At 63.0% G+C, this 27,369-nt stretch overlaps 5 protein-coding genes across 5 annotated transcripts; 4 read left to right on the forward strand and 1 right to left on the reverse strand.

Annotated features, from left to right (window-relative positions):
* The first annotated feature begins 161 nt into the window (after positions 1–161).
* CHLRE_02g103770v5 (uncharacterized protein) lies at positions 162–3,613 on the forward strand. Its single transcript, XM_043059763.1, has 7 exons — positions 162–442; positions 560–1,050; positions 1,251–1,378; positions 1,549–2,133; positions 2,309–2,438; positions 2,692–2,915; positions 3,071–3,613. Exons 2-7 carry the CDS (start codon positions 751–753, stop codon positions 3,306–3,308), a joined length of 1,605 nt encoding a protein of 534 aa, XP_042927397.1. The 5' UTR covers positions 162–442; positions 560–750; the 3' UTR covers positions 3,309–3,613.
* A 48-nt stretch (positions 3,614–3,661) lies between these two features.
* On the forward strand, positions 3,662–6,783 carry CHLRE_02g103784v5 (uncharacterized protein). The gene is made up of 4 exons (XM_043059764.1): positions 3,662–3,845; positions 4,130–4,172; positions 4,306–4,376; positions 4,502–6,783. The coding sequence occupies exons 1-4, from the start codon at positions 3,806–3,808 to the stop codon at positions 4,813–4,815; spliced, it is 468 nt and encodes a 155-aa protein (XP_042927398.1). The 5' UTR covers positions 3,662–3,805; the 3' UTR covers positions 4,816–6,783.
* Positions 6,784–6,804: 21 nt separating this feature from the next.
* On the reverse strand, positions 6,805–19,081 carry CHLRE_02g103800v5 (uncharacterized protein). Its single transcript, XM_043059765.1, has 28 exons — positions 17,887–19,081; positions 17,621–17,677; positions 17,347–17,434; positions 16,973–17,068; positions 16,729–16,802; positions 16,500–16,578; positions 16,256–16,343; positions 15,844–15,991; positions 15,578–15,663; positions 14,885–15,134; positions 14,611–14,674; positions 14,331–14,446; positions 14,092–14,200; positions 13,467–13,873; positions 13,090–13,243; positions 12,742–12,848; positions 12,457–12,558; positions 12,039–12,188; positions 11,688–11,849; positions 11,374–11,487; positions 11,145–11,210; positions 10,719–10,895; positions 10,252–10,418; positions 9,988–10,088; positions 9,624–9,758; positions 9,233–9,378; positions 7,900–9,044; positions 6,805–7,734 (listed from the first exon to the last, which is right to left on the reverse strand). The coding sequence occupies exons 1-28, from the start codon at positions 18,520–18,522 to the stop codon at positions 7,419–7,421; spliced, it is 5,340 nt and encodes a 1,779-aa protein (XP_042927399.1). The 5' UTR covers positions 18,523–19,081; the 3' UTR covers positions 6,805–7,418.
* A 130-nt stretch (positions 19,082–19,211) lies between these two features.
* Positions 19,212–20,853, forward strand: CHLRE_02g103850v5 (uncharacterized protein). Its single transcript, XM_001699939.2, has one exon. It carries the CDS (start codon positions 19,347–19,349, stop codon positions 20,100–20,102), a length of 756 nt encoding a protein of 251 aa, XP_001699991.1. The 5' UTR covers positions 19,212–19,346; the 3' UTR covers positions 20,103–20,853.
* Positions 20,854–21,762: 909 nt separating this feature from the next.
* On the forward strand, positions 21,763–27,353 carry CHLRE_02g103900v5 (uncharacterized protein). The gene is made up of 13 exons (XM_001699938.2): positions 21,763–22,194; positions 22,291–22,366; positions 22,655–22,731; positions 22,839–22,871; positions 23,027–23,156; positions 23,340–23,450; positions 23,734–23,895; positions 24,020–24,087; positions 24,379–24,461; positions 24,691–24,773; positions 24,924–24,953; positions 25,166–25,335; positions 25,607–27,353. The coding sequence occupies exons 5-13, from the start codon at positions 23,084–23,086 to the stop codon at positions 26,351–26,353; spliced, it is 1,527 nt and encodes a 508-aa protein (XP_001699990.2). The 5' UTR covers positions 21,763–22,194; positions 22,291–22,366; positions 22,655–22,731; positions 22,839–22,871; positions 23,027–23,083; the 3' UTR covers positions 26,354–27,353.
* Positions 27,354–27,369: the final 16 nt, after the last annotated feature.

Here is a 27,369-nt window from a genome sequence, read left to right on the forward strand (position 1 = left end):
AGCTGCAACAGTGCTTGGAAACGGGTAGTCCCAACTAAAAAACAGCCAATCCCCGAAATTCCCACCCTCCGATGACACGTACAGCAACTGGCGCCGGCTGCCAAGCCGCCGAAGCCAATATTAGTCCAGGCACAGCAAGGGTTGTATGTGACCGACTACTTATTATCCAACACATATGGGTGCTCAGCACAAGACTGCAACCTAAGAGAGTTGACTCACATGGAGGAGGATGTTGTCGTCGCTGCCTGCGTCGGCGCTCTTGGACTGTTTGGAAATTCATTATTGCAGTTACTTGCAATCTGGGTGCTGGCAAAGCGAGCCGGGGGTCTAAATTTGGTTTTGCCTGCGACCTGGGCGCGCAAGTATCGTCGCTATTTCCCGAGTCTAGAGGAGCTATGTGAGGACAGCGATGACAATTGCTACTCACGGCCGCTGGTCGCCGGTAAGTCCAAGGTCAAGGGTGTCGCAAGCTCCAGGCTGTGCTCTGCCACAGCCCAGGCGGGCCCAGACTGCCCAAACCACTTCCTGCAGCTCAGCCGCTTTGCCCTCGTGCCCACAGACAGGGTAGTCCTGTCGCATCCCGGCTGGAGGGCATGGGCATTGCGGCACCCAACGGGGCAGCAGCTGGCAGCCGCTCTACAGCGCAGCGCCCAAGCAGTCGGCGCCGTCCCACAGCGGCGTGGCAGCCAAGGGCACCAACACCAACAGCAACGGTTGGACATGGGCCGCAATTGCATTGAAACCGGTTATATGCAGCAGGCCCCAACATCAACATGTAAAATAGACGCCACAGCTACAATTAATCCTGCACGCGCAGCCGGGCGCGTGTCTAGGCCAACACGGCCCCGGCAATGCAAGCCCGAGGCCACAGCGCCCTCAGCCGATGCGCTTGCGTCCGCGGGGGCAACGCGAAGAGACAGCGAAGCGGGAGTTCCTTCAAACCCCGAATCGGACTTGGATTGTCAGCTCATCCAGAATTGGAGTCTGGCGGGGCACTCAGGCGACACGCCGGCGCTCTCTGGCCGCCAGATGAGGGCTCACTTCCCGCAGGTGGGTACGATGCGCAGAGGGGTGCAGGGGTTAGATCACGGGTGGTTCCTATGGGCTGCCCTTCATGCACACGGCAACGCACTTGCTGGCATTCCTTCAACTCCTGGCGTGGGACCTGGGAGGGTGTCATCTATACAAGTGCCACCTGTACATGCGCAGCGGCGACACCACAGTCATCAAGGGTACACACACCTACGCAGGTGTGTGGAGCCGACATCAACGATGCTGACCCGGATCAGCTGCGCCAGCGTCTGCGCGGCAAGGGCCTATGGGGCTGGTTCCAGTTCCCAACAAATGTCCTACGGCCTCACCAGGCTGAACTGACAGGGTGAGCCCGCGTGGGGTGAGTCGCTTGCCGGATGAAAGGAGTGCCGGCGGCTGTTAGGACATATGGGTCAGATGTGCTCCTGCCCACCTGGGGCCTGGCCATCAGCAGGTTCCGCAACAGGAGAATGTGTGTATGACACGCTGCATGTATGGCAACTCGCCTGAATGTAGGCTTCTGGAGCTACGCCATGAGCTGAGGGAGCAGCTGGATGAGGCGCTGGATGCAGTGCTGGACGGCTGCAGCGATGGCGGCGGCAGCGGTGGCAAGCACAGCCACAACTGCGATGGGAGCAGAAGTGGCACATTGTGCTCAGTCGTCGGGCCTGTGAACGGAGTGGGGGGAGTGGAGGGAAGAGGAGCCGGCCCCAGTTGCGGTGGAGCACCACCCAGTATTGAGGATTGCATGGCTGGCGCGCAACCAGCAGCACCCGACTCGGCGGCGCCCACACGGCTCGCCGCACGTCCGCGGCTGGTGGTGCTGCACATACGCCGCGGAGATTTCCGACCATTGCTGCAGGAGCAGCAGCACCAGCCGCACCAGCCTGAGCCGCCCCAGGCTGCACGCTTCGCCAAAACGCCACCGACGCCTCCAGATGCGGCCCATGGCGGTGAGGGGCCAGAGAGCTCCACCGCCAAGCCATCCGCCTCAGGGGCATCCGCAGTGGCTGGTGCCGGGGCGACTGCCACCAAGAGGCATCTGCGCGACTCGCCGCCCTTCGAGACGGACGGCCAGCAGGGCGGCGCATGGACTGACAAGTGAGTGCGTGCAGGCCGGCACGGGTTATGAGACGTTGACCTCATATCCGCAAGCCTGCCGCACGCCTACCACTAACCCGTCGCCTGTGCGGGAGTACCATCACAAGCCGCCTGCGTGCGGGTTACGGCGTGGGGTTACGGGAACTCAACAAGGTGCACTGCACCGGTACCACAGGAGTGGCGTGGACTTCCGTGTGCCGCTGGACTGGTACGGGGACGCGCTGCGGGCCCTGCCCCTGGACCCAGGCGGCCGCGACGTGCTGTGGGTGTGCAGTGACGACAGCCAGCTGGCTCTGAGCCGCCAGGTGCGTGCGTGTGTTCGTTCGTGCATGCGGTACGTGCGTGGGCACGCTGCAGGCCATAAGAGACTCTTGCGAGCGAGAGGATGGGGGTTAGGAGTTGTTGTGGCATTGCGGCGGGCTATACCGTGGGGATGCTAGGTGTGGCTGCGCGTGCGACCCGCTGTAGAGCTTCGGGGGCCGTCGGCTGCAGTGCAGCACTCCCGACCTCCTCGATTCAAGGCGCGTCGCGTGAGCGAGATTCGTGCACCGATTGCAGGTCTGTGGCTACCAGGCAACCAGTTGGCCGGCAGCAGTGGCAGCTGCAGCAGCAGGAGCAGCGGCAGCTGCAGCCGAGCCGCAGGCGGCACAGGCCGGAGAGCCCTCGCAGCTGCCACCGGCCTGGTGCCGGCTGGTCAGTGACCACGCCATGATTGCGGACTGGTTCGTGATGCAGCGGGCGGACGTGCTGCTCACCTCAAACTCCACCTTCAGTTTCACCGCGTGAGTGGCCCGATGCACACGTGGCGACACCAAGAGTGCGTGCCCCGTCCCTGGGCACACGGTGTGCTGCGGGCATAATGTGCCTACCGTATTATGGTTTCCGGTACCGTATGTCCCAGCTTCACCACTCACCCTGTGTACGCCCCGCTCTGCAGGGCCATGCTCAGCCGGCCGCGCGGCAGCGGCCATGCCACGACCGCGGCCGAGGATTCCACGAGTGGGCCGGGCCGGGCACTGCTGCTCCGGCCCGATCCCGTGCTGGCTGCATTCCGGCCCTTCGACCCCTGGGGCGAGCTTCCCCTCCTGCCATCCACACCCGTGTCGGGCAACCACACTGTCCGGAGGCAGCAACAGCAGCAACATCTGCGGATTCAGGTGCAGCTACGAGAGTAGCAGAAGGCTGCCGCTACAGCAGGTGCAGCAGGCACGGCAGCAGGCGAAAGCGGGGCGTATGTAGTGCCAGCGGCGGGTTGGCGACTGGGCCGGGTCGCACAGTTTTGCATACGATGTGTTGAAGTTTGGATAAAATGATGCATGCTAGCCCTCAGACTATAGTGCACACACTGTGAGTAGGTTGCCGACACACGCCAGGCCTTTTGGGAAGATCGCCCAGGCCGGAGGGGGAACGGGGCATGCACGCATTGGGCACGGTGTACCGCCTAAATCGCTGCCGCTTTTCGTGTAGTTGTGCTTTAATTTTCCTTATCGTGTTACTATAAATCTAACTTTAACAAAGCGGTTGCCTATTTGCAACGTCGAGCCGTAGACCGACGGTGATTCTAGTCGTTTGGTCGCCAGCTAGCTTTTCCGCAATCAACCTTCTAATCACCGCCACTATGAATCCGGAGGGCTTCTTGCCACAGAAGCCGTTGCCAGATTTTGTTGTGGGGATGGGCCAAGCGGTCGCGAACGCTGTCAAGCTGTCAACAGGTGCGCTGTAATCACATGGAACAGTAATAAATGCTTAAACGAGTGCATGCGCAATAGCGACTGCATAATCAAGCCGGCAGAGGACTGGCATGATGCATACCGTAGGCGCGTCTGAGCTTCTGTGAAGTCTTTGGAAACCCAGTCGCATTAGCTTGCATTAGCTTGCAAGTGGGAAACCCCAGAACATACAACGGGTCGTAGCCAAGAGGCGACTGGTGACTCTAGACACTGTCTGGGCCTCGCCCGCGCTGGTGAGCATCCTCGCTTCCGCACTCGTTGCACAGGCATGGACATACCTTACCAAGAGGGTCTCATGCTAATCGTGAGGTGAGAATGGGTGGGTTGAGGGTGGGGCTTGGAAGAGAGCACGAGGGTGGGGCGGGATTTGCAACACGCCTTTCCAAAGTTAAGCTGTGGGCCCACTGCTCACGGACCCCGCCCTCTGACCCGTCGTCTGCAGCACGATCGTCATGGCAGTTTCAATCGGTATCTGGATTGTGATTGACGCCGGGAACCGAGCAGACAGAAAGGGTGAGCTCACCGGCGGCAGGGCTAGCAGGTTGCTTGCTGTGCAATTGCCGCGCGCATGCACCAGGCGCTGCTGTTATGCCGCTGAATCACTCCACCCCGCCCCGGGCATTTCGACCGCTCCGCAGCACACCTTGCCGTCCTGGAGTCACGAGCAGCGCACAGAACAGCTGCAGCGGCGGCAGCAGCCGCGGCTGCGGCTGGCGGCTCAGCAGGCTTCGGAGCGACGGCGCCCGCGCCGCGCCGCACATCGACCGATCTTGAGCGACTGAACGAGCTTGCTCGCGCGCTTGCGGTGGCTGAGGGCCGCGACCCGGGGCCGAGCGTGGAGGCCGGCGCGGGCTCAGGGGTGCCATTCGCGGGTGCTGGCAGCGCACATGCCGAGAAGCGGTATTCAAAGGACCCCGCACACAGCTCCAGCCTGCGGAGGCGTGGGGCTTGAACGGGCAGTTACGGCCGTCTCGGGGTTGCGCCGGGTCCAAGTTGACACTGACCGTGCGGCCTCATGCGCAAGTAACGGCGACAGGTGCTTGTCGTGCTTGCGCTCTGACCATCGAATGTGGCAGCTGCTGGAAGAATGCATTTATTTTTTGTGTATCGGGGGGGTGCTTTAGTTACACGAGTGCACGGGAGAGGTATGCTGCTACAGTCTGCATTGCGGCGTACAATTTGTGCCACCATGGCACGAAGAAGAAATAAGAACGTTTTGACATAATACCTGGAGCACTGAATGATATTGATATGTTCGTCCGTACGTCAGCCCGTCTTGAGTCTGCACCTGTCTGCACCAGACCAGGACGATGCTGTGGCGTCGAACTAAGCTACAAGCGGCTCTGGCGGTTATCTCGCAACACAGAAAGGCAGCATTGCTGTACTGTCCGTACGACTTTTGCCTGGCTGCCCAACAATTGAAGTACTATGAGCATATTGTAGGGCAGGGGCATGCACTGATACATACTGCATTAATGCACTGACCTGGGCACACACTTGGCTGGCTACACGAAATCCACTAGAAGTTCTGCAGTGCGTATGAGGCTTGCTTGGTGCAGTTAGGGAAGGCATGTGTTGCAACAACTGCAGCGTGATACTGGTAAATGCGTGTACGGAACCGTCGCTTGCTGGTAGCGCCCACTGGTGTGAGGGCGCCAGCTGGCCAAAGACATCTCATGTTATAAGCGCCGCTGCCGTAGTGAACCATAAGTCGCGTGGCTGGATTGCCTGGGAAGAGGTGAAAGAGTTCGCATACCTGCAATTTGTTTTTGTGCCATACACGCCCTTTTGCTGACTTACGGCTCCAGCTACGGTACGTAACTATACGTGTGGAGGGGCAACCCGTTAACGAGACTGTTGGGGGCGTGGTTATACCGTATGTGTAGGGTGCGTTGTCACGACAAACTTAACGGCAGTGAGATCAACCTGGCAATCCGTGGTGCGGCTGGGCATGGTCATTTTGATCTTGGGGCGTTGCGTGGTCTTGCTCGTGGCTCCGGCTGTGCGTCGCCCGCTATTATTGCCGGTGGACAGCTGGGACAAATGGGAGGCCGAAGTCGATGCACTTGCGGCGGTTACGAGTCACATTGAAGTTGATGGCGTTGTACGTATGTGGGTGGTGATGCATTCTAAGAGAACCTGCGAGCGGGCGGACGGCAACTAATGTGCTCCCTGCGTAGGTCTGCACCAAAGGGCGACAGCGAACACTGTGCACAACGTCCTCAATATCATTTAGCAGTATACACAGACGGGGATAGTATGCGGAATAGGCAGCTTGGTGGAAGGGAATGGTGTCCTTGTGCCACGTGAACCCAATGTTGTTTCTGCGGCGGTTGCGCCTGCGCCGGAATGGCCGGACCGAGCACTCGCACCCTTGCCTAGAGTGGCACGGTGGGACTAGCTAGGTGTTTGCAGGCTTGCGTCGCTTGCCGTACATGCTCAACAGTACCGCTTTCCAAGCTAGCTTGGGGCTTCGGTCTTGGCGGCCTCTGGTTATCTTCAATGCTCTGACCCTTAGCAAACCCTGGACGTTTGCGGCTTGGTCTTCATCAGTTGTTGGGTTTAGCCCTTTGCGCCGCTCTCAATTAATGCAAAGTCCGTGCTTTCGGGGCAGCAATCCAGGGGAAGGGCGAAGCCTCCCAGGAACAACCCGTCACGGTGTGTCGTAGCTGTGTGCATTAGAGTACGTTGGAGTACTTAAGGCGATTTATTGCTGTTGCCTGCTGTGCTTGTGCTTGACAGTGGGACGCGGCTGGCGAGCCATGCCTGTACAGCGGCGACCCCGGCAATGTCCGGGAGATGAGGTAGACGCTTGCGGCCTCAGACTGGAGACGTGGCGTGGGCTCAGCCAACTTTTCCCTTGCGAGGGAAGACCACCCTTTTCTTCGTATGCACCACACATTAAGAAACACGAGCTCGGGTCCTGTGAAGAAGTATGCCACGCAACTGATGCTTACAGAATGCGCTGTGAAAGGCCACAAGCATACAGCCGGCGGTTATGGATGCAATGGGAGTGTGGGACTGGGTAAGGGGCAGTCAGGTTTCTGGCATTGTCCACCAGCGGTTGTTGGTACCTTCCAAGCCCATAACGAAGCAGAGAGTTCCGGCGTTTCAAGAGTGCACACGCCCAGACCGGAAGTCTGCTTTGCTCCAGCCACTGCCCCGGCCGTCAGCAAGCGGATGCGTACAGCAAACGACCACCAATGCTACCGATATCTTCAACACCCGCACACGTCGGCGTTGCAAGTGGCTACCCAAAGGCCCCGACTGCCTCAGTGTTAACATAGTGTCAGCGTACCCGTACATACGCAGGGAAGTGGCGCCATGCATACGGAGCGCGTAAGCATTTCAGAGACAGTGTGCAGCGTATGAGCGACATTATGCAATGCGGAGTACGCGGGCTAACAACAGTATCATATCAGGTATCCCGCGCGTACATACTGTCGTACATTGGTACCCCCAAACGTTCCCAAATGCGCATCCATGCCACAGTAACTTGATCACTCGCACGCCATCACACGCGCATGCGCCCGCATCTCGCCGCAAGCGCGCCCTTCACTGCCACCGTGGCTTGCTACCGCTGCTGCCGCGCGCCGGCGACGTGCCTGTGACCGCGCTCCTTGGGCGCGGCGACATGCCCTCGCCGCCGCCGCCGCCGCCGCCGCCTGAAAGCGCGCCCGCTGCATTCAGCTGCATGCCGCCGCCGTCCGTGACGCCGGCGATAATGCTGTTGCGCGGGGACAGAAAGCCCTGCTGCCCCGATGCCGAGGGCGAGCAGAGCAGTCCGTCCGCGCCGATGCTCCGCAGTGAGGCGTGCCGCGCACTCGGGGGATGCGGATACACGCCCGCCGGGGCAGCTCCAGCAATCGTCCTGGGAGCAGCAGAACGCGGCCAAGCGCACAGCAGGTTGTTCCCCGCATGTAGGTCACAGCGGCGCCCCCGAATGACTGCGGCATTGCTGATCCCCAAGACTTTGGCGCCCGGACAGCAAAAGCCGCACTTGCCCCAAAAAGCGAGCCCCACTCCATGCCCTTACCTGGGGCTCCGCGGGTCTGGCGACGCCGCTACCATGCCTGTGCCGCTGCTGCCTGTGCCGCCCATCATCACCGCTGACACCGAGCCCACCCGCTCCACACGCTCAGACGCCCACTTCTGCGGCGGCGCATGGCGCCGCGCCACCGCCGCCGTTGCTACCAGCGCAGCGCCGGCGGCACCGCCTGGCGACCCCGGCAGCGGCACCGTGGGGTCTGGCACCATGTTCATAATACGCCCGCCTCCAGCACCGCCCCCACCACTGAGCGCGCCGTGCACGTACCCCTGGTGCGTCGCTGCCGCCACTGCCTGTGCCTGCGCCACCAGCCGCCGCCGCTGCATCGGCGACGCCATGCCGTCACCCTGACGCATCAACAGCACCATGTTCGCGGCATCGTCGTCACCCAACGGGTCCTCCAGGCCTCCGCCGGCCTTCCGGCCGCCACGGCCGCGGCTGCCGCCGCCGCGCCCGCCACCCCGCGTCACCGCCTCTTCCTCCGGAATGGCGTAGTCGTCTAGGTCCCCGCCGTTCATGTCGTGGCCCACCTCCTCGTCCAAAGACTCGTAAGGCACGCTGCCACTCGGCACCAGGCTGCCGCCGCCGTTGGGTGTGCCGCCGCCGCCGCCGCCGCCGCGCGGCGTCCGCCGCGGCGAGGCCGCCAGGCCGCTGCGGCCACGCGGCGTGCTGCCTGGACGGCGCGCCGCCGCGCCCAGGCCGCCGCGTGGCGTGGCCGGCGCACTGCCCGGCACCATCATTGAGCCGCCACCTGAATCCATGCCACCGCCGCCATCCCGGCGCATGCTGGGGTGCGCCGTCAGCGGCGGCCGCGCCACCGACGCCTGCGCCGTCAGCATGCCGCTGGCCTCGCCGTCCAAGCCGCCGCTGCCTCCGCCGCCGCCTGGCAGCCCGCCCCGCAGGCGCATGCTGGTGCCCCCGTTCAGGAAGCGCGGCGACAGCAGCGCCTGCAGCCCAGTGCTGCTCTTGGAGCGAAGCATGAGGGCGGCCGGGTTGATGGCGGCCACGGCGGCAGCGGCAGACACGCCCGAGGAGTCGCCGATGGGCACGAAGGGCCCCCAGTCCTGCGGCGCGGGCCCGGTGCCCAGGCCGGCACCTGCCCATGCGGCGTTGGGGTCGTTCTTGTTTGCCACCTGCAGTGGCCATGGCAGTCGCAGCATTCGCAGATTTGGTACTGAGTATGACGCGACGTAATGTGTGGGACCCGATGGCGTCAGAAGCAAATTCAAGCGGACTTGGTTAAGGCTCCTGCACGGCAAGGGGTACCTACATACGGTACCTAGACTACCGTAAGCTCTTGGAAGCCAGGTGGTGCGCTCACCGCGGGCGTGCACAAGTTGATGGCCGCCCGCGCCAGGTGCGCCGGCACCTTGACGTTGCCCTCCAGCCCCAGCCGCTGCAGCCGCACGGTGCGCTGCTGCAGCGCCGCCACCAGCTGCTGCGCCCCGTGAGCACCCAGGCTGTTGGCTGCGGAGGGCAGTGGTGGTGGTGCAGGGGGTGAGCCATGAATGCAATAGGCTGACCAGCCGGGACGCCCCGTACCCATGCCAAGTGCCTATGCTGGCGGACCGGGCAAGGGCTATCCTGCTGCCTTGGCGCGAGCCGTCGTCAGGCACCGCACCGCCAGCCCCAAGCTCCTTTCCGGGGGCACTGCGCGCGTGGTCAGGCCATGACGCACGTACGTGACCCAGTCCGTAGCTCTGCTTGCTCACCGGTGAGGTCGACCTCTCGCAGCCGGGGGTTGGCTGCCAGCGCGGTGGCCAGCGCCGTGACGCCGTGGCCGTCAGCCAGACCCACACAGCTCATGTTGACGTGCGTCAGCCGCAGCGAGCCGCGCAGCGCCCGGCCTGCGTGTGGAAGGTGTGGGCATGCAGAGTCAGCGCATCGGATTTCAGTCCCTTGCATGTCGACAACGACGACCCGGGTCGCGCCGGAAACCGCTGCTCCGCCGTGGTTTCCAGAGGAGCAGCTGTGCTGCATATGCAGCAAGCTGCCCAGCGCCCACCGTCCATCCACTGGGAACCAGATTGCACGGGTTACAAGAGGGACCTGCTGACGCCTCACACCTCCACTCACCCAGTGCCACTGCTCCGTCGTCTCCGATCTTGTAGCGCATGGCTCCACCCAGGGCCAGTGAAATGAGGTTGGGGTGCTTGGCCACCGCCGCTGCCATGGCCCTGCAGCGAGAATGGCGATTCCGTCAGCAGCAGGACTGGGCTAGCGCCGATACTCACTACTTGTATGCTTGGATTTGCCCTGCAGCTGAGCTGTGTTGGCTATCAGCATGCATCAGGCAGCCATAGCTCGTGGCCTTTGGGACCTTGCATTACCGGTACTCACTTGCCAATGGTGCCGTCTAGGAAATTCAGCCTGAACGACACCCGGTTGAGACGCAGATTGCCACCCAGCACGTGCACAGCTGCTGCCATGGCTTGCTGCTCGTCGCAGCAGTTGTCCAGCGACAGCGACAGCAGCTGCGGCTGCGTGGTCAGCGCCGGCGCCAGCACCTGCGCAGGTGCACACAAGGAAGGGAGGGGTGGAGTGAGAGGGTGTTGGCCCCTGCTTCGGCCTCCTGTGTGCCGCTACTATTGCTAGTGCTGCTAGTGGCTGCTGTACACTGCTGACGCTGCAGTTAAAAACGAAACGAAAGCCTGCCCAGACGGCGCCCGAGTTACTTGCCGACACTTGCCTAACCCCGCGGTGCACCTGTATGCGTCCATGCTCCGCACCCTGGGCGCGCCAAAAAGCGTTTACCCAGCACGCCTGATTTCCTGATTCCCGCTAGCGCTGCTGCGTGTGACGCGCACCTGCATGGCTGCCTGGTTGAGGCGGCAGCGGTCCAGGCGCAGGTGCCGCAGCGAGGCGCTGCACTCGAGCAGGCGGCGGAAGCCGGCGGCGCAGGCGTCCGTGATGCCGGCGGCCGTCACGTCCAGGCTGCTCAGCACCGGGGCACAGGGCAGCGCCTCCTGGAAGCCCTTGATCACCTGCGCGCGCGAACAGTTACAGACGCACACAGGTTGTTCCGGTTCTGTTGTGGTTTTACACACAGCACACACAGTTGGCGGTGAAACAGGCGGCGTGGAGAAGCCGTGGGGAATGCCAAGAAGCCCAAGCAAATCCGCAAGACGTAGTGTGCCTGGAGGCGGCCCTGCAGCTGTGCTGGGACCGGCTTATGTGCAAGCAAGCAAGCAAGCAAGCAAGCGCACTGCCACCGCGACTGCCGCACCGCCCACCTTGTGCCACATCTCGAAGGAGCGCCAGGTGCTGCGGTCGCACGTGGTGCCGCGCAGTTGCAGGTCCTGTGTGAGGGCATGTTGGCAGTAAGCGCCTGGTCCTGCGGCCTCCGAACGCGTCAAACTGAACACAGCGCGACAGCGTCTCGCATCTTGCACTCCATGCCACCTAAACCAGCGCCGCACCCAATGGGCGCCCTACATAGCAAAACAAAGCCCGGAGCCCCACCTGCAATGTGGAGTTGAAGGACAGCATCACCGCCACCGCGGTGCCCGCATCCGCCGACAATGTGTTCTGGGCCAGGTTGAGCGCCCGCAGCTTGCAGCCGTTGCCGCGCAGCTCCTGTCGGCATGGAGCGAAGGAACACTTGACGCAGGCTCACACCCACCGCGTCAGACAGCACCGCGCTGCTGGCCAACCGTTAAGCCCAGTCCGCAGGCGGCTAGACAACCCCAGAAGGCCCCGCTCTTTAGCAGCTGTTGGAGAGCGCCCATGGCTGCTCAGCCTCAGCCAGAAGTGCCCGCCCCCGCCGCCGCCCCCACCTGCAGCTGCTGCTGGAAGCGCTGCATGCCGCGGCGGTCGCCCTCCTTGGCGCAGCTGATGGCCTCAAGGCCCGCCAGCAGCACCCCCCGCAGCGGGCCGTGCTGCATCATCCAGCGCAGCAGCATCGACGGCGTGTCGGGCAGTACCCGCATCGCCGTGCCCTGCGCGGGATGATACACACACGACACAAGGCATGACAAGAATGGTTTGGATGCATACTTGGTGGGGACTCGCGCGCGCGCGGCAGCGCAAGCAAGCAATCACGCCGCTTTGGTCCTTGCTGCTGGCGACGCCAACCCGTCCACGCTGAGGCCCGCCTCGTCCCCCGCCTCCTCTCTCGGCACCCTCACCTGCGGCAGCCCGCACACCGCCTCCACGCCGCCGTAGGCGTCTATGTTGGCCACACTGAAGCGGCCGCCGCGCGCCGCCAGCATGTCCAGCAACGAGTCCTGCAGCCCCAGCATCACCTCGCTGGGGCCCTGGCCGGGCAGCGCGCCCACCTGCGCATACGTGGCGGCATTTTCATATGGGGATGCGAATACCGACGGCACCGTAATGACCATGTGTGGATGCGATGGCATGAGCAGTCGGGTTCGTAGGCGCCTCGAATGAAATCATAAAGCATGAGGTGGGTGTGCGGTCGCAGGAGGGCAGGTTCGAGGCCCTGGCAGCTTGGGGTATGGGTGAGCGGGTGAGAGGTTCACAGGCAGCAGCATGGGTGTGTTGGGCCGCGCAGGCGCGTTGCCAGTTGCCGCCGGCGCTCCCCACCTGCTGCACGGAGGACTGCGGGTTGATGATGCCCAGCAGCACCTTGCCCAGCAGGTCCAACACACGGTCGCTCACACGCACAGCCTCGCACACCGCCGCAACCTGCATGTGTATAACACGTGTGTGTTAAGGAACGACCGTACACGCGTGTTTGTGGTGGTGGCGGGCGTCGATGGCGACCATCCCAGGATCAAGCGAAAGGCGAGGAGCCGTCTGTGCCGCTGTCATGAGGGTGCCACGACGACATAAGGCAAGTAAGTGACGGGCACAGACACCCCCACGTACCTGCGGTGCGTCCAGGCCGCACGCCTCCAGGGACAGCACCTTGAGCTGGGGCAGCCGCCGCAGCGACGATGCCAGCGTGGTCACGGCCTCGGCTGGCAGGTAGTTGCCTGGCGGCATGATTGGTTGGGTTCCATGCCCAGCAACGACACAGCTGAGCCGCAGCCCATGACGAATGCAACAGCCATCATGGGGGAGGTCAGGGAGACCCGTATGCAAGTAGTACAGTACTCCAGTTGTGCACTTGGCGCAGCCGGCCATCGGGGCCGCCCTGCATGCAGCCCTGCCAGCACCCTATCCTGCGTCCTGCCGCCCGCACGCTTCCAGCCTCTTCCCTCCTCCCACACGCACCGCTGAGGTCCAGGCTCTGTAGGCTGGACAGCGTGTTGTTGCCGCAGCTGGCCAGCATCGCACCCAGCGCCGACACGCCCTCATGTCCCAGCGCGTTACGTGTCAACGTCAGCCCGGTAAGGCCGCTGCACTGCCGCAGCGCGGCGCACAGCATCTGCAGGTGAGCAGCAGGCGAGCAGGGCTTGTTCGGGGTTGCAAGGACGCGCGGCGCTCGCCGGTCGTGCACACCTAGTCCGCACGAGGCCTTCATCCTGTCCCCTTGTGCTTTCCTGGCACATTAGCCTGCATCTACACAGGGTCCCTTTTGCTTTGCCAACGCACAGTCGCACATGTACACACATGAATCCAAACACCCGCACACATGAGCATGCACGCACCTGCATGCCGTCTGCGCCCATGTTTGTGTCCGCTAGGATGAAGCTGGCTGGGCCCTGCGCCACCGGCGTGGGCTCGCCGCCGTTGAGGTCGGTGGCGCGAGACAGCTGCCGCGACAGCATGCGCGAGCCGGGCACCGACATGAGCGCACCCGGGTGTGCGCCGATCTGCACAAGCTGCGGCACACCGCCTGGGCCCACCGTCAGCGTGGTGGTGGTGGGCGGACCGCCGGCGGCAGCGAAGGCGCCGAAGGCGCCAAGGCCGCCGTCGCCGGCGGCTACGCCGTCGGCCGCGGCTGCCGCCGCGGCCGCGATGACGGCGTTGGTGGCGTTGGTGGCGGCGGCTGACAGCGCGATGGCGAAGTCGATGCCGACAGGGTTGTCGGACACGTCCAGGTGCTGCACACCGCCTGCACAGGGGCATGTGCCGTACAGTCACAGAGGCGTTCAGTGACGGACACAGTCATGTAATGGTGCAGCGGTGCAAGGCAACCAATGGTGGAGTCGCACAAGTCCAATCCCAGAGCAGGCATCCCACATCGTCTGTCCCAACACAGGCCTTACGCCCAAGCCCCACGAGCCCAGAGCACAGGGCTGCAAGCCGCGCAGCTCCCACACGCTCACTCACCCTCATACAGCGCGGCCGCCAGGGTACCCAGCACGCGGCCGCTGAGACCGTTGCCGGCCAGGTTGAGTTTGCGCAGCGTCTTGCAGTTCTTGATGGCTAGAGCGAGCGCCTGCGTGCGCACGCATGTGGGTTGGTCGGAATGTGTTTGTACCAGGCACCAGGCCTCATCCCCATCACACGCCCGCCCTTCCCCCCCCCGACACACACAAGCGCACACACAAGCACGCACACACGCCCACCTTGACGGTCTGCCCGCCGACGTTGCTCTTTGCGAGGTCCAGGTCCCACAGCCGGCCCGGGTAGCGGCCCAGGCATTGAAGCAGGCTGGTGCCGGACAGGTCGCCGACTGGGTTCTCTGAGGCATGGAGGGGGCCGGGGCATAGCCGGAGTGAGTGGGTGCGGCCGGTCATTATCGGCGAGGCTGATGAGGAACCATTGGGATTTCCAGCACGCCTGCAGGTGCGGGTCGTGGCAACGTGTCCCTACGATGCAGGCAGGGTGGCTCAGGCAAGCACGCACCTGCCAGGCACAGCGACTCGAGCGTGAGACACGTCCGCAGGAACTTGACCAGAGTGGGAACAGCCTGCGGGGAAAAGCGTCAGCAGCGTCAGAGAAAGCATTACGTGCGCGAACCCATGTCAACTGGCTGTTCCAGCTTGCCGCACTCCCGACCGCGTACTTGCCATTGTCCCTCCGTTCCATATGGCTTGCGCATATAACCACCCTCCCTTGCCCCGCACCCGCATCCCTCCCCTCCGTCTTCCATGGACGGCTACCCCCCCCCCCCCCCCACCTGGTGGTCCAGTCCGTTCCTCGCCAGGTCCAGCACCTGCAGCTGCACCTTGCCCGCACACAGGCTGTCCAGCAGCGCCACAGCCCCCCGGCTGCCGATGGAGCAGCTCTGCAGCACAAGGTGCGTGAGGAACACGCCCGTGGGCGCCTGCGGCCCGCCGCCCGCAGGGTTGCCGGAGGCGGCGCCGGGTGCGGGGCTGGTGCTGCGGGGCGCGTCTCGAGCCCACAGGCCCGCGTACTCGCCCACGAACCTGCAGCGCGGGGCGCGGGGGCGTGTATGTTAGTAATTCAACAGAACGAAGCCCGCCCAGACGGCATATGTGTGTGTGTGTGTGTGTGCGTGTGTGTGTGTGGGGGGGGGCGGTGGGAATGATGGGCGGAGGCTTCTGGACCTCAGGTGCGTACCACACACACACATGCATGCGCAGGATTGCCGACGCACGCATGTCTCCTTGAGCTTTCCTGGTACACGTCGACCCGTTATACTTGCGCTGCTATAACACACACGAGCAACGCTTTCCGCTTTGTACCTTCCCGCGCGCGCACGCGCACGTGCACACACACACACACACACACACACACACACACACACACACACACACACACACACACACACACACGCACACGCACACGCACACGCACACGCACACGCACACGCACACGCACACGCACACACAGGCGCCCCCGGCCCCACCTGGCCACGGTCATGCCGCCGCCCTCGCCCATGAAGCCAGCCGAGCCGAGCGACGACAGATCCAACGTGCCAAACCGCGCCAGGATCTGCGGCAGGAGGCGCATTTGGCGGTGGCCGTCTCATTCATTTGACTTGACCAAAGCCCAGGCGGCTGGTCGGCTGGAACAGGGGATGGCCCAGATGCATGTTCAGTACCGTAGCCCGCGCACCGGCACGCGTGCACGCATGAACTGCCCCACCCCTACCTTTTACCCGCACTCCCGCACCTGCTCGTCCAGTGCGCCCGCCAGCGCCAGCGCCACCGACAGCTCTCCGTGCCGCATCCAGTGCGGCATGCACGACAGCGAGTGCCAGCCGCTCATGGTGGTGCGCAGCCGCGTCTCCTCCGCCGCGCTCAGCTGCAGCTTGAAAGACCTACAGCGAGGGGCGCATCGTAGACGGAAATGGGCACGTGCGTGCATGTGCGTGTGCAATTGTGCGTGCGCGTGCGTGTGGACAGGAGAGGAAGAAAGGGGTTGGCAGTAGGCATGCGAAATGCGTGGGCGATCAGTGTACCGTCCATTGAATCTGCACGATCGTGCGTCATTGCATGCGTGACGATACCGCTCCGTCGGTAGACAGCGAAGCCCTCACGGGCTGCAGCGCCACTGTGGCAGCTAAGCCATGTGAGGCACGCACCAGAGCCCCGCGGAGGACGCGCCGCCCGGCTCCGCGGCGTGGTGCGAGTCCGAGAACAGCTTCTTGAGGTCCGACACCGTCTGCACGCCTGTGTGGGCAAGGACAAGAAGGAGCAGTCTCCGGCAGTAGGTGATTACGTATCGCGTGGTATGCCAGTGTTATTGCCCAAGTGCCCAGGGAGGCAGGAAAAGGGCTACTGGTTGCAGAACCTCAGCCCCACCCAACCTTGCTGCGCCGTGCGCACCTGCTCCTCCGTACTGCTTGCCCAGCGTGAGCAGCTCGTAGGCGCGGCTGAGCCCCGCCAGCTCCAACAGCTCCTTGACCTGAGGCAGGCGGGCAGGCAGGCAGGCACGCAGGCAGCGGCCTGGTAAGGAGGGCACGGAAGGGCATCCTGCAGAGGACGCAGGCAGTACGGAGCAAGCAAGCGGTCGTACACATGCTGTACCTCCCTACACTTTGCGCGCTGCACGTGCCTGCGTGATGTCGTAGTTCTTGCTCTTGCGCCCCAGCCGCGACAACAGCTTTGTGTAGTACACGTCATGTAGCTCTGCGCCGCGGGGCGGGGCGGGTGTGGGGTTACATGCCCGCGCCCAACGAGTAGGTCCCACTCCAGAGCCACAGGCATCAAACACTTCCCCAGCTGCCAGGCATCGGCATGCAGCGAGGCGGTGGTCCCTGCCTTGTCACCCCGCCCTGCCCTCTCCCCCGCGCGCTCACCCTTCTCCACATACTGCTGCAGCGGCCGGCAGCTATACGCCAGGAAGCTCTTCTCACTCTCCGTCAGCGCCGAGCCGCTCTTGGCCACGTGGCTGCCTGCAAGCAGCAGCGCGACAGCAGCGACACACACACACACACACACACACACACACACACACACACACACACACACACACACACACAGCGCGCCCGATCGTCACGGAAGGCATGCGGGTGGTTCGCAGCTTCCACAACCCAGTGTGGTACCCCGCCTCCTTCACGCTTGGGCTCCGTAAAGCCCCTGGGCCGAGGTCCGCTCCTCGGGTGATACGGCACGCCACCGGGTTCACGCAGCCCCAACCCCAAGCCCCCTGCCGACCCTGCCACCAGCCTACCCGGTGGCTCGTAGAAGGGGTTTGAGCCGACCATGTCCTTGTGCAACACCGGCACAATCCGGCACCGGTGCTTCATAGCCCACTTGATCTGGAGGAGCAGCAGCAGGGCGGTGGCAGCACTGGTCATTTGGAAGAGCGGGCAGAGGCGCCATCCACCAGCCATACACCCGGCCTCCCGCCCCGTGGGCTTCGATCCTGCTGCTGCCACTAGCACGCGCCCGTACGCCCACTGATGCGGCCCCTACCGGCCCGGCCCACGCAGGCCGCCACGCACCTCCTTGTGCTGCCGCGTCTGGTGGCCGTGCATCGCCATCGCGTACTCGCGCGTGATCTGCAACACAGGGGCAGCATGGCAGACCGACGGACGCACAGTCAACGAATTTTCCGCCGCCTTTACGTTGCTTCCACGGATACAGATTGCACTTGCTTCCCCCTACCTTTCCCACGCCGCCGTCTCTACCTTCCTCGTGTTCCCCCAACCTCCCCTTCGCGCCCCTCCCCTTCCTCCTTCCTTCCCTCCTCCCTTGCCCCCTTGCGCACCAGCAGCACCACATACTCGCAGCGCGCGATGTGGTACTCCAGCGCGTCGATGTAGGCGTCCGACCCCATGTCCGACTGCATGTACGACAGACCCGACCGGTCGAACTGCGCGATCCAGCGCTGGATCCACTCCTGGCTGTTGACCGACCACTTGTGGCTGATGTACAGCTTGCCTGGCTCCACGTCGATGCCGCGCCCGCCGCCGCCGCCGCCGCCCGCACCCGGCGACTCCATGTCCATGGAATCGCCGCCAGGCGCCTCCGCTAGTGGGTCAACCATGCCGCCGCCGGCTCCGCCAGCGCCCTTGCGGCCGCGGCCGCCGGCGCCGGCTCCGCCGCTCCCTGCCTGCTCTGCGAGCGGATCTACCAGCCCGCCCTTCTTGCCGCCGGGGCCGGAGGCGCCGCCACCGCCACCCGCACCACTAGAGTTGCCGTTGGCGCCATCCCCGTTGGCGCCTCCTCCTCCACCGCCGGCTCCTCCACCGCCGCCGCCCTGCCCCGGCACGGCTGGCGGCCCCGCCACCTTGACGGGTGTGGGCGGCGGCGGCACCACCAGCGGCCCCGCGTCTAGCAGCAGGGTGTTGCGGTGCCCCGCCGCCAGGTGCACCATGCTCTTCTTGCTGCCCCCGTCCGCCATGGCTGCGAGCTGCGCCTTAGACCCCCCTGGCTTGGGTGACGTCACGGCGTTGCCTGTCGCGGCAAAGCGGCAGCGGGGCCGCAACTGCGCGTGGCGACTGTTGAGTTGCTGCTGCCGCTGCTATGGCCGCTGCCTCTGGAGGCACGCCCGCAGCCTGGGAGACGAGAATGCCGCCAAGCTTATAGCACAGCGGAGGCCTGCCCCGGATCCCACGCCGTGCAAAAGCTGCTGTGTCGAGGTGTTACGGACCGTTTCGGGCGGGAGACTGCCGCAAAACTGCGACCTCAGTTTCCTACCCTACCGCGCGTGGGACCTAATGTGCATTTCGATATGTGTACACACAAGCTGCGCTTCCAGCGGCACGCTCGTTTGCACGCACTTTGGCCTTCGATGCGCCAAACTGCAGCGCGCCTGCTTACTATGGTGTAAATGTGTTATGTCGCCAAAAAATGGTAGGTAGCGCCCCGCCTTATAACACGACTTGGCTTTCAACGGTCAGAATGTGGGACATTCATAAGCGCGCTGGTGCTTCTAGCGGTCTGCACGCGTTACACACAAGTGGAGATTCTCTCAATAGCGGCCTAATGCTTCCATCGCGGCATTACGCGCACGATTTCGCGACTGCTGACCGATGGGGCCGCATGACAGCGTCGGCTTCATTCCTCCAGCGCAGAGGCGTTCTGTTTTGCCTTTGCTGAACATAGCAGTAGCGCCAAGTATCTCTGCCTTACGAAGCGAACAATTCCGTTTATCACCTGCAACGTGTGCACAGTTTGCTTGCCCAACTTCTCCTAGGCCCCCGTCCTCCTCGAATCGGTAACAAAATGCTAGCTGCCCAGCAAAACCTTCGATGCAATGCGAGCGGCCGTGTTAGCAGCTCTCGCAACGCCCGGCGAGTTCTGCTAGTTGCCGCGACGGCTGCGCCTGCCCAGGCAGCACACGCAGCCAACGGCGCTCCTGTGTCATCATACACGGGTAAACCCGCGCGTGTGGCTACCGTGAAGCGGAAGACGAAGGAGACCGAGGTGGAGGTGACCATCAACCTGGATGGCACGGGCGTGTGCGTCGCGGAAACCCCCGTCGGCTTCCTGAACCACATGCTCGACCAGATCTCCTCTCACGGCCTGTTTGACCTGACGGTCAAGGCCACGGGCGACACCTGGATTGACGACCACCACACCGTCGAGGATATCGCGCTGGCGCTGGGCGGCGCCATGTCGCAGGCGCTAGGCGACCGCAAGGGCATCCACCGCTTCGGCGAGTTCAGCGCGCCGTTAGACGAGGCGCTGACGCACGTCGTCCTGGACCTGTCGGGCCGGCCGCACCTGAGCTGCGACCTCAACATCCCGGCGCAGCGCATTGGCACATTTGACACCGAGCTGGTGGAGCACTTTTTCATGTCCTTCTCCAACACCTCGGGCACCACACTGCACATCAGGCAGCTGGCCGGAAAAAACTCGCACCACATCGTGGAGGCGACCTTCAAGGCCTTTGCGCGCGCGCTGCGCAAGGCCTGCGAGTACGACGAGCGCCGCGCGGGCCAGATTGCCAGCTCCAAGGGCGTTCTGACGCAGAAGTGAGAGGAGGGCAGCGGCAAGGAGGGAGAGAGCGGCCGTTGAGGAGAGGCGGTGAAGGTTAGGAGCGTTGCACGCTACAGCAGAAGCTTGGTATTTCACTTGAAAAGACGTGAGAGCTGCTTGGCAGGGAGAGCAGGATTGGGAGAGCTGGGCGGGTGTTTGACATGCATAGAAAGGTGGGTGGGTGTACAGCAGGCACTACTGGGGCGCAGGTTGCTTTCGTTGCAAACCTGGTCAAGGCATGGCCTGGGGGACACGGTGTGGACAAGTGGAGTCGCGGCGGGCACTGTACAGCGCGTGGTCGGCTGTCTGGTCGGCTGATGGTAGCTCGGCTTGACGGGATGAGTAGCTTGGGACGAGAAAGCGCGTTGTGGTTGACCGGCCTGTTGATGGGCCTCGACTTGCACAAAAGGTGGTTGGTTCAGAAGTTGACCCGCCACGCTTGCGCAGGGCGGGGGGCGCAGCATGCAGTCTCACAAGGCAAGCTATGCCCTTATGGTCAGGTTGACTGGGGTAGATTCGGGCGTGATTGCTGGGATGAGTCAGGCGTGACGACAGTCCGCTGGTCTAGGTAAAGGGCGAATGCAAGCGGTGTAACACAGAGTTCTTGTGGCGCCGTGGCCCGTTGTGTAGCGGGTGCTTCCCGGCACAGGTCTGGTGGCTGGTAGGCGGCTGCCATGGCTGCGGTCAGAGATACAGAGGGCCTCGCCCCAAGTCCATAACGAACATCCGCATTCATAACGAACGAGACTCAAACATTCCCAAAAGCCCCACACCTCGTGCTCAATGTCTAGGAGAGAGCAGCTATCGTGCAACTGGCCTCAAGGACACGCCCGAACATGACTCCTGTCTCTGTCAACCGACTGCAGAGCACACGACCGCGGGTACGCGGTCCCTCAGCTTTGTCCCCGTCTTTAGCAGCAACACCCGCGCGCGAGCACCAGGTGCTCCCACCGTGAATAATGGAGCAGCGCCGGGCAGGGCACGCACGCATGCACGCACGGCCGCACGCACGCACACGCACGGACAGGGATGTTCCCAGGAAGGAAGTGGTTCGTCCCCCCTGAATGCTTAAATGTGTGTGGGGGGGGGCGGGGGGAGTGAGTAGATGCCCCTACGGAGGAAGGGGGTTCGAAGGGTCTATGGATTCCGCCGGGGGTGGAGCCGTGGAGGTCCCCAAGGAGGCAAGGACTACTGGTGCGGCCCGCCGGCCCCCCACGGAGTGAAGTGGGGCTGTGGGGGCCAAAACGAGGAGATTCAGGAGAGGCTTTCTTTGGACTAAAGCGTGCGGGGGCCACACCGCCACAGCTCAGGGACATTTGCAAACATTTCGGTCATCGGGGGTCTGGTGACTCTGGTCCACCATGTGCCATGGCTACCCGAGGAAGGGCAGGCGCATCCCCTGGAAAGGCGCCACTGCAGCCGGGGCCGGGGACCGGGGTGAGGTGCCTCGCGGTCTCGGCCCCCAGGACCGGGGCCCTCAGGGGCTTACCGGGCTCGGGGCCGGAGCGCTCCGGGACTGGGGGCGGGCCGCCGGGACGACGGCAGGCAGCGCGATGGGGGTTCCATTCCCGATTTTGTTGCATGGGCTTGGTCTGGGGGGTCGGGGCCCGGCAGGGATCGGGCTTGGGCCTGCAAATTTTGTTCAGTTTGCCATGTGTTTCACATTCAGGCGCATAGTTTAGAAAGTGTCGTCGGCGTAGTTTGCGGGGGCGTGGGGCCTTGCTGTTTGATAGGAAGAATAGTGGAAGGCTGTTATGCCGCAACACGCAGGACAACATATCACAGCTAGCCGAGACATGTAAAAACAATGGGAAACTTGTGCTTTCGCGTGCAAGAGGAGCCCCCACGAGGAGCGCCAGACAAGCCCTTGAAGCCGCAGCCGGAGGCCTGGACGCCAGCGCTTGTCACTTCGAACAGTATAAGCGTGCCCAATGGAGAATGCTTGCTCGACCAAGCACCTCGCACTTATGCTGTTGATAATGCGCACGGCACGGGCACGGCGTCACTTTGCGGCTTTAGCGTTGACGACGCACACCTCAAAGAAGCAGCACAGCTACAGAAAACCTGGGCACTACTGACGACTATGTCAATGGTAAGCTGAGCAGCTGGCTTCAACAACCAGTGTGTTTTGCACGAAACCGCCTGACTCACTCTAGCTTTGATCCTGTGCCTCGCCCACCGCACACAGAGCCCCGGCGAACTTACAGCTGACGTCCAGCTGCTGGGACCTATTGGCTCAGGGTCATCTGCTGTCGTCTATCGTGGTGCGTGCTCCGGGAGCCGGACAGGTCCGCGAGCTTCTCCCATCCGTCAGCCCCCCGGCGTGGGCATCTGGAAACCCTGTCTCTGCTCAGAGAGCTCTGCTCACCATGGGATATTTTATTACACATGGCGTGATAGATCCGACACGCGCAGTGTCTGCAGATTACGGGGACAGTAGTCCTGATGTCTGGCGAACAGCCCGCCGCGCCTTCCGTGCATGGGGATTCCTAGGCAGCAGGCCTCTGCCGCTGGAAGCGTATTGCCGACGTGTTGGCTGCCTGCATTCACAGGAATCTACCAAGGTGGAGAGTCGGCGCTCAAAATTATAGTCACACAGGGCAGGAATGAGAGATTGGGCACCCGCGAGGTAGGCTGCACGTGCGCCCTGCTGCTGCTGGGGCTTCAAGCGCTGTGAACCCGATACCTTATATTGCTTGCCATTGACTCAATTCCTCTTCATGCTCTCTGCGTCAGGCGCTCCTGAGCCCTCATCTGCGCCACCCGCATGTGAGCTGCGGTCTGAACGCGTGTGCAATTCAGGGCTGGGAGTCCGATCTAGACGGCAGCATGGCATTTGTTATACTCTTGCTATGCCTGCCTTCACACGCTATGGCGTGAACCCACCCTTCGCGCATCGCCGTACCGCCGCCTTCGTGCCCCAGGTTGTGTCGACGTACGCGGTGCGCGGCTGCCAGCTGACGGCAGAGTTCATCGAGGAAATGGCCACGGATGTGCAGATCACGCCGTCACAATCGCGGAGCACGCTGCCATCATTGCCCTCACAGCCGTCAGGTGCGCGCGGCGACAGCACCTTGGTGTGCTGCAACGAGATAACCGATGCGGGACGAGCTAACGTGCATGACTGTGCAATGGCCCCCAAGCACAGCCATACAGAGTGCATCACATGCACTGTGCATGTATTTGCATGTCTGGCGGCGGCCCTCACTTTTGGACAACGCCGTGCATGCTGTGCAGAGGACGGGCTTGGAAACCCGCGCCTGATCCAGCATGAGCGACAGGGCTGGCGTGAGGTGCTCGCTCGTGTGGGTGCCGCGCCCAACAAACACCTGCTGATGCTGGTGCAGGGTGAGGCGGTGCTGGGCGGGGGGGGGGGGGTCGTGCACGTGCGGGGCCGGCCGGTGGGTTGGCGCGTGGCAATAGGTGGCAACACCCAGGATATCCCCCAGTGGATGGCGCAATCGGCGTCTGGGATTGCGCATAGGCGGGCCAGCGTGTTCTTACCTTTCTGGGTTATGGCTGTGGTTGTGATGAATGAAACGGTGGCGCCGGCGCAGCTGGGGTAATGCACTGATGCGCATCCACGGCACGCATGCACATAATCTGCATAACTCGTCACGCTTGTTTGCAGAGCTGTGCGACGCGGGCAGCCTGGGCGCCGCCATCCGGCAGGGCATGTTCCGGCCCAAGCCGGGCGTGCGGACACCGGCGCTGGCACGACGCGTACTCCTTCGCACGGCGACGGAGCTGTGCCGCGGGATGGTCCACATCCACACGGCCAACGTGCTGCACGGTAAGCAACTCCGAAAGGGGGCACGTGTGGCGGACAGGCACTCGCTGTGACAGCTTATGACACACATAGTGCGCATGTGGAGCCTCACGCTTGGGACTGCGCCCCACTCCATGGCATGCGGCAGGCGACCTCAAGCCCGCCAACGTGCTGCTGGCCCGCTCACGCAAGGACCGCCGCGGCTTCACGGTGAAGGTGCGTTAAGATCTAGCTAATGCGACCCGACGTGCCATGAGCTTATGGCTCCTTTCCAAACGCCTCTCGACATACTGAAAACGAGCAAGGTCTGTACAGCCTTGCATGTGTGGGGTGCAGCAGGCGCCGGGGTAATGAGGATCCAACAATGTGCGCACGCGCTGCCGAGTTACGCAGAGAGCAGGCAAGGAGTGCACAGGCGCAGCTGTAGCTTACCACGTGCACGTGCTCGGCCGCACTCTCCACTGTTGATGCGGTGGATGCGTCCATGCCGTCGCGTGGCCCGCGCAGGTCGCGGACTTCGGTCTGAGCAAGCTGCTGCACACAGACAACAGCCGCATCGACTCATCGGCAGGCGGCACGTTGGCGTACATGTGAGTGCGCGGCTGCATCAATGGCTAGCGCCTGCTGGCCCCGCACATCCTCGTGACTGTCGGTACCGGTTATGCTGCGCCACCTGCTGCCCTCGTGGTGACAGCGGCAGCGGCTGCAACTTCCACGTTTGCCCCCTTGCGGGGTCCGTTCTCGACACGATCTTGTTGCCTGCTGCTGTGACTTGTCATTCCAATTTGCCTTCCTCGCCTGTCGCCGGCTCCGGTGCAGGTCGCCCGAGGCATTCGATGGCATGTTCTCCCGGGCCTCGGACGTGTACGCATTTGGAATGGTGCTGTACGAGATGGCGACAGGTGTGTGTGTGTGTGTGTGTGTGTGTGTGTGTGTGTGCGTGTGCGCGTGTGCGTGTGTATGTTTACGATGCGTATATTCAGTATGTGTGTTTGTCGGAGAGAGTGTCGCTTCAATGTTGTTCACCATTCGACCCTCGTCCCTCGTAACAGGGGAGCGGCCATACGAACATTTGAATCCAGGTAATGCTCGTGAGGCAGTCTGGATCCAGTCTCGCTCACGCAGCGTATGCACACGATGTGCTGCTGCCTATCCTGCACAACACAGCAACACGTTTCTCCTCCCTGCTGTACTCGGTCTGCCACATCGCCTGCACACTCCATCCTGAAACACGCTGCAGCCCTCTGCAACCAACCCTCTGCACCCCTCCACACTAACCATCTGTGCCTTGTAGCGCAAGTGATGATGGGCGTCAGCCTGGGCGAGCTGCGGCCCGACTGGAGCCCAGCCGATTGGCCGGAGCTGGCCGCGCTGGGCGCGCGCTGCCTGGCGCAGCAGCCGGAGGACCGGCCCAGCTTCCGCGAGCTCGCAGAGGAGCTGGTGCGGCTGGAGGAAGGGCTGCGGGTGAGTGGGGCATACGCGCGGCGCAGCACGGTGAGGCGGCTAGCTGCGTGCGGTGCATGGCCGGATGCGGCGTGCGGTGGAGCTTACCCGCAGCGGTGAACATGAAAGGACGTATGTACAGGCCGGGGACGGGTCCATGCACCCAAGCTCTCGTAGCTCATCGGGCATTGCACGCAAGCGCCATTGGAAGTGGCACCCAGAGCCTCTCAGCGGCACTCTCATTCTCCGCTCCCTCCATACGCGTGTTGCTTTTTGCGTGGCCCATGCACAGGAGGCGAACAAGCAGGTGTCTGCGGACCAATTTAACTTCCCGGGCCTCGGCCCGCCGCAAGCCAGCAGCCGCCAGTTCGTGTATGCGGCCAGCAGCAGCTGCGGCGAGGCGCTGAGGGGCTCGTCGCCGCTGACGCCGCAGACGCCGGCGGGGATCCATTCGGCGCCTGGCGTGCCATCTGGCGGCGTTTTGTCTGGCGGGCTGGGCGGCATTAGTGCGCCGTCGGCCGTTGCCCAAGCGGTGGCTTGCGCCCTCAGCTCCAACGACGGCCTGGCCTCCATACCCGAGCCGCGGCTGACGTCCGCCACCTTCAGCACCGCCGCCGCCATGACCGTCGCCGGGCTGCCAGTTGGAGCACCTGCAAAGGCAATGGAACTATCTATGGCAGCGGAGGCAGCGGCGGTGAAGCCGGCTGCCGTCACGTGCGTGGCGACTGGGTGCGGCAGTATCATGGTAGCAGCGACGGCCGCAGTCCACGCAGCACAGGCGAGAGCCCCGTCGTCCATGGGCTCAGACGCGGACTCGGGCCCCCATGACCAGCAGCAAATGCAGCAAATGCAGCAGCTGCAGCAGGAATTGCGGCGTGTTCCGGGAGCACGGGGGCACGGGCCAAACGGGCAGCGAGAGGGGGAGATGGACACGCGTGTCATGGCTAACGTGTCGCCGTGGACCGCCGCCACTGCGGTGCGTGCTGAGGATGTGGAGCTGCAGTGCGCGACGGACCCAAGCCCACCGCCGGATCGATGAAGGCCCGCGCCACCTCCAGGTTACCGTGTTCGGCAAAGTCATTTGCCCTGAATCCGGAAACAAAGCTAGGTGCTACGTACATCACGTGTGTTTTCTGTGACAAGTATTGCAAAACGGCATGGTGTGTGATGCCCGAATGGGGATGGGGTGTCACGGGGTGGCTTGCGGTAACGCAATGCCATGATCGCACTTGGGGAGAAGACTTGCGAAAGCGCTGATGCAGTTGCGAGTAGCATCGAGGGCCTGCCCTGTGTTTTGGTGGCAGTTCGTCTTAATACGCATGTATTGCTAAAACTAGATCCTGCATGGGACCTTGTCCCTCATCACTGGGCGGGTAATATGGGGGCAGAGTGGGTACTCGACTTTTGAGTGTCATACAAAGCAAACACTGTTGCACCTGCATGTGCGTCTCTAAGTTGTTCGTTATATATGTTTCAGAGAGAGCGTGCCTGTGTTTACAGGAACTTCTTGTGCCAATACGTGGGAATCAAGCAAGGGCTCAAATTGCTATATGCGCTGAGTAATGGCTACATCATAACGGTCCTGAAGGTGTGGTCAGAGAATTGCTTTCCCCATGTGCAACTAGGGTGGTTGGACTCAGCCTGAGTCGAGTGTGCCGCGTGTTGTGCCTATTTGTGTGTAGCGCCGCGACAGGCGATTAAGGTTGTGAACTTTAGTTATTATATCTTCTGGAGGAAGTGATCCTCCTGTCTCACTCTACTCAGACGTGTTAGAGGTGAGCCACCTTGAAGCATCCTTACCGCGCGCTGCAGCCAACCGCATTGCGCAGCATTGTATTGCTCTCACATGCGCTACGTTGGTGTTGGAGTACGGAGACACGCGGAGGCAGAAGACGTGATGGAAGCGGCGGGAGGCGACAGGATGGGGTGGTCGTGGTTGGCGATCAGTGGCTTGACATTGGGGTCCTCGCCATTCTAGTTACCGGTAGGTGTCGGGCGACTGCTGGGGTCTAGAGGCGCTGGAGTGTTATTCTGTCCGCACCCACCAGGCCTCCG

The sequence above is a fragment of the Chlamydomonas reinhardtii genome, chromosome 2, assembly GCF_000002595.2.
Source record: "Chlamydomonas reinhardtii strain CC-503 cw92 mt+ chromosome 2, whole genome shotgun sequence".
NCBI classification, from domain to species: domain Eukaryota; kingdom Viridiplantae; phylum Chlorophyta; class Chlorophyceae; order Chlamydomonadales; family Chlamydomonadaceae; genus Chlamydomonas; species Chlamydomonas reinhardtii.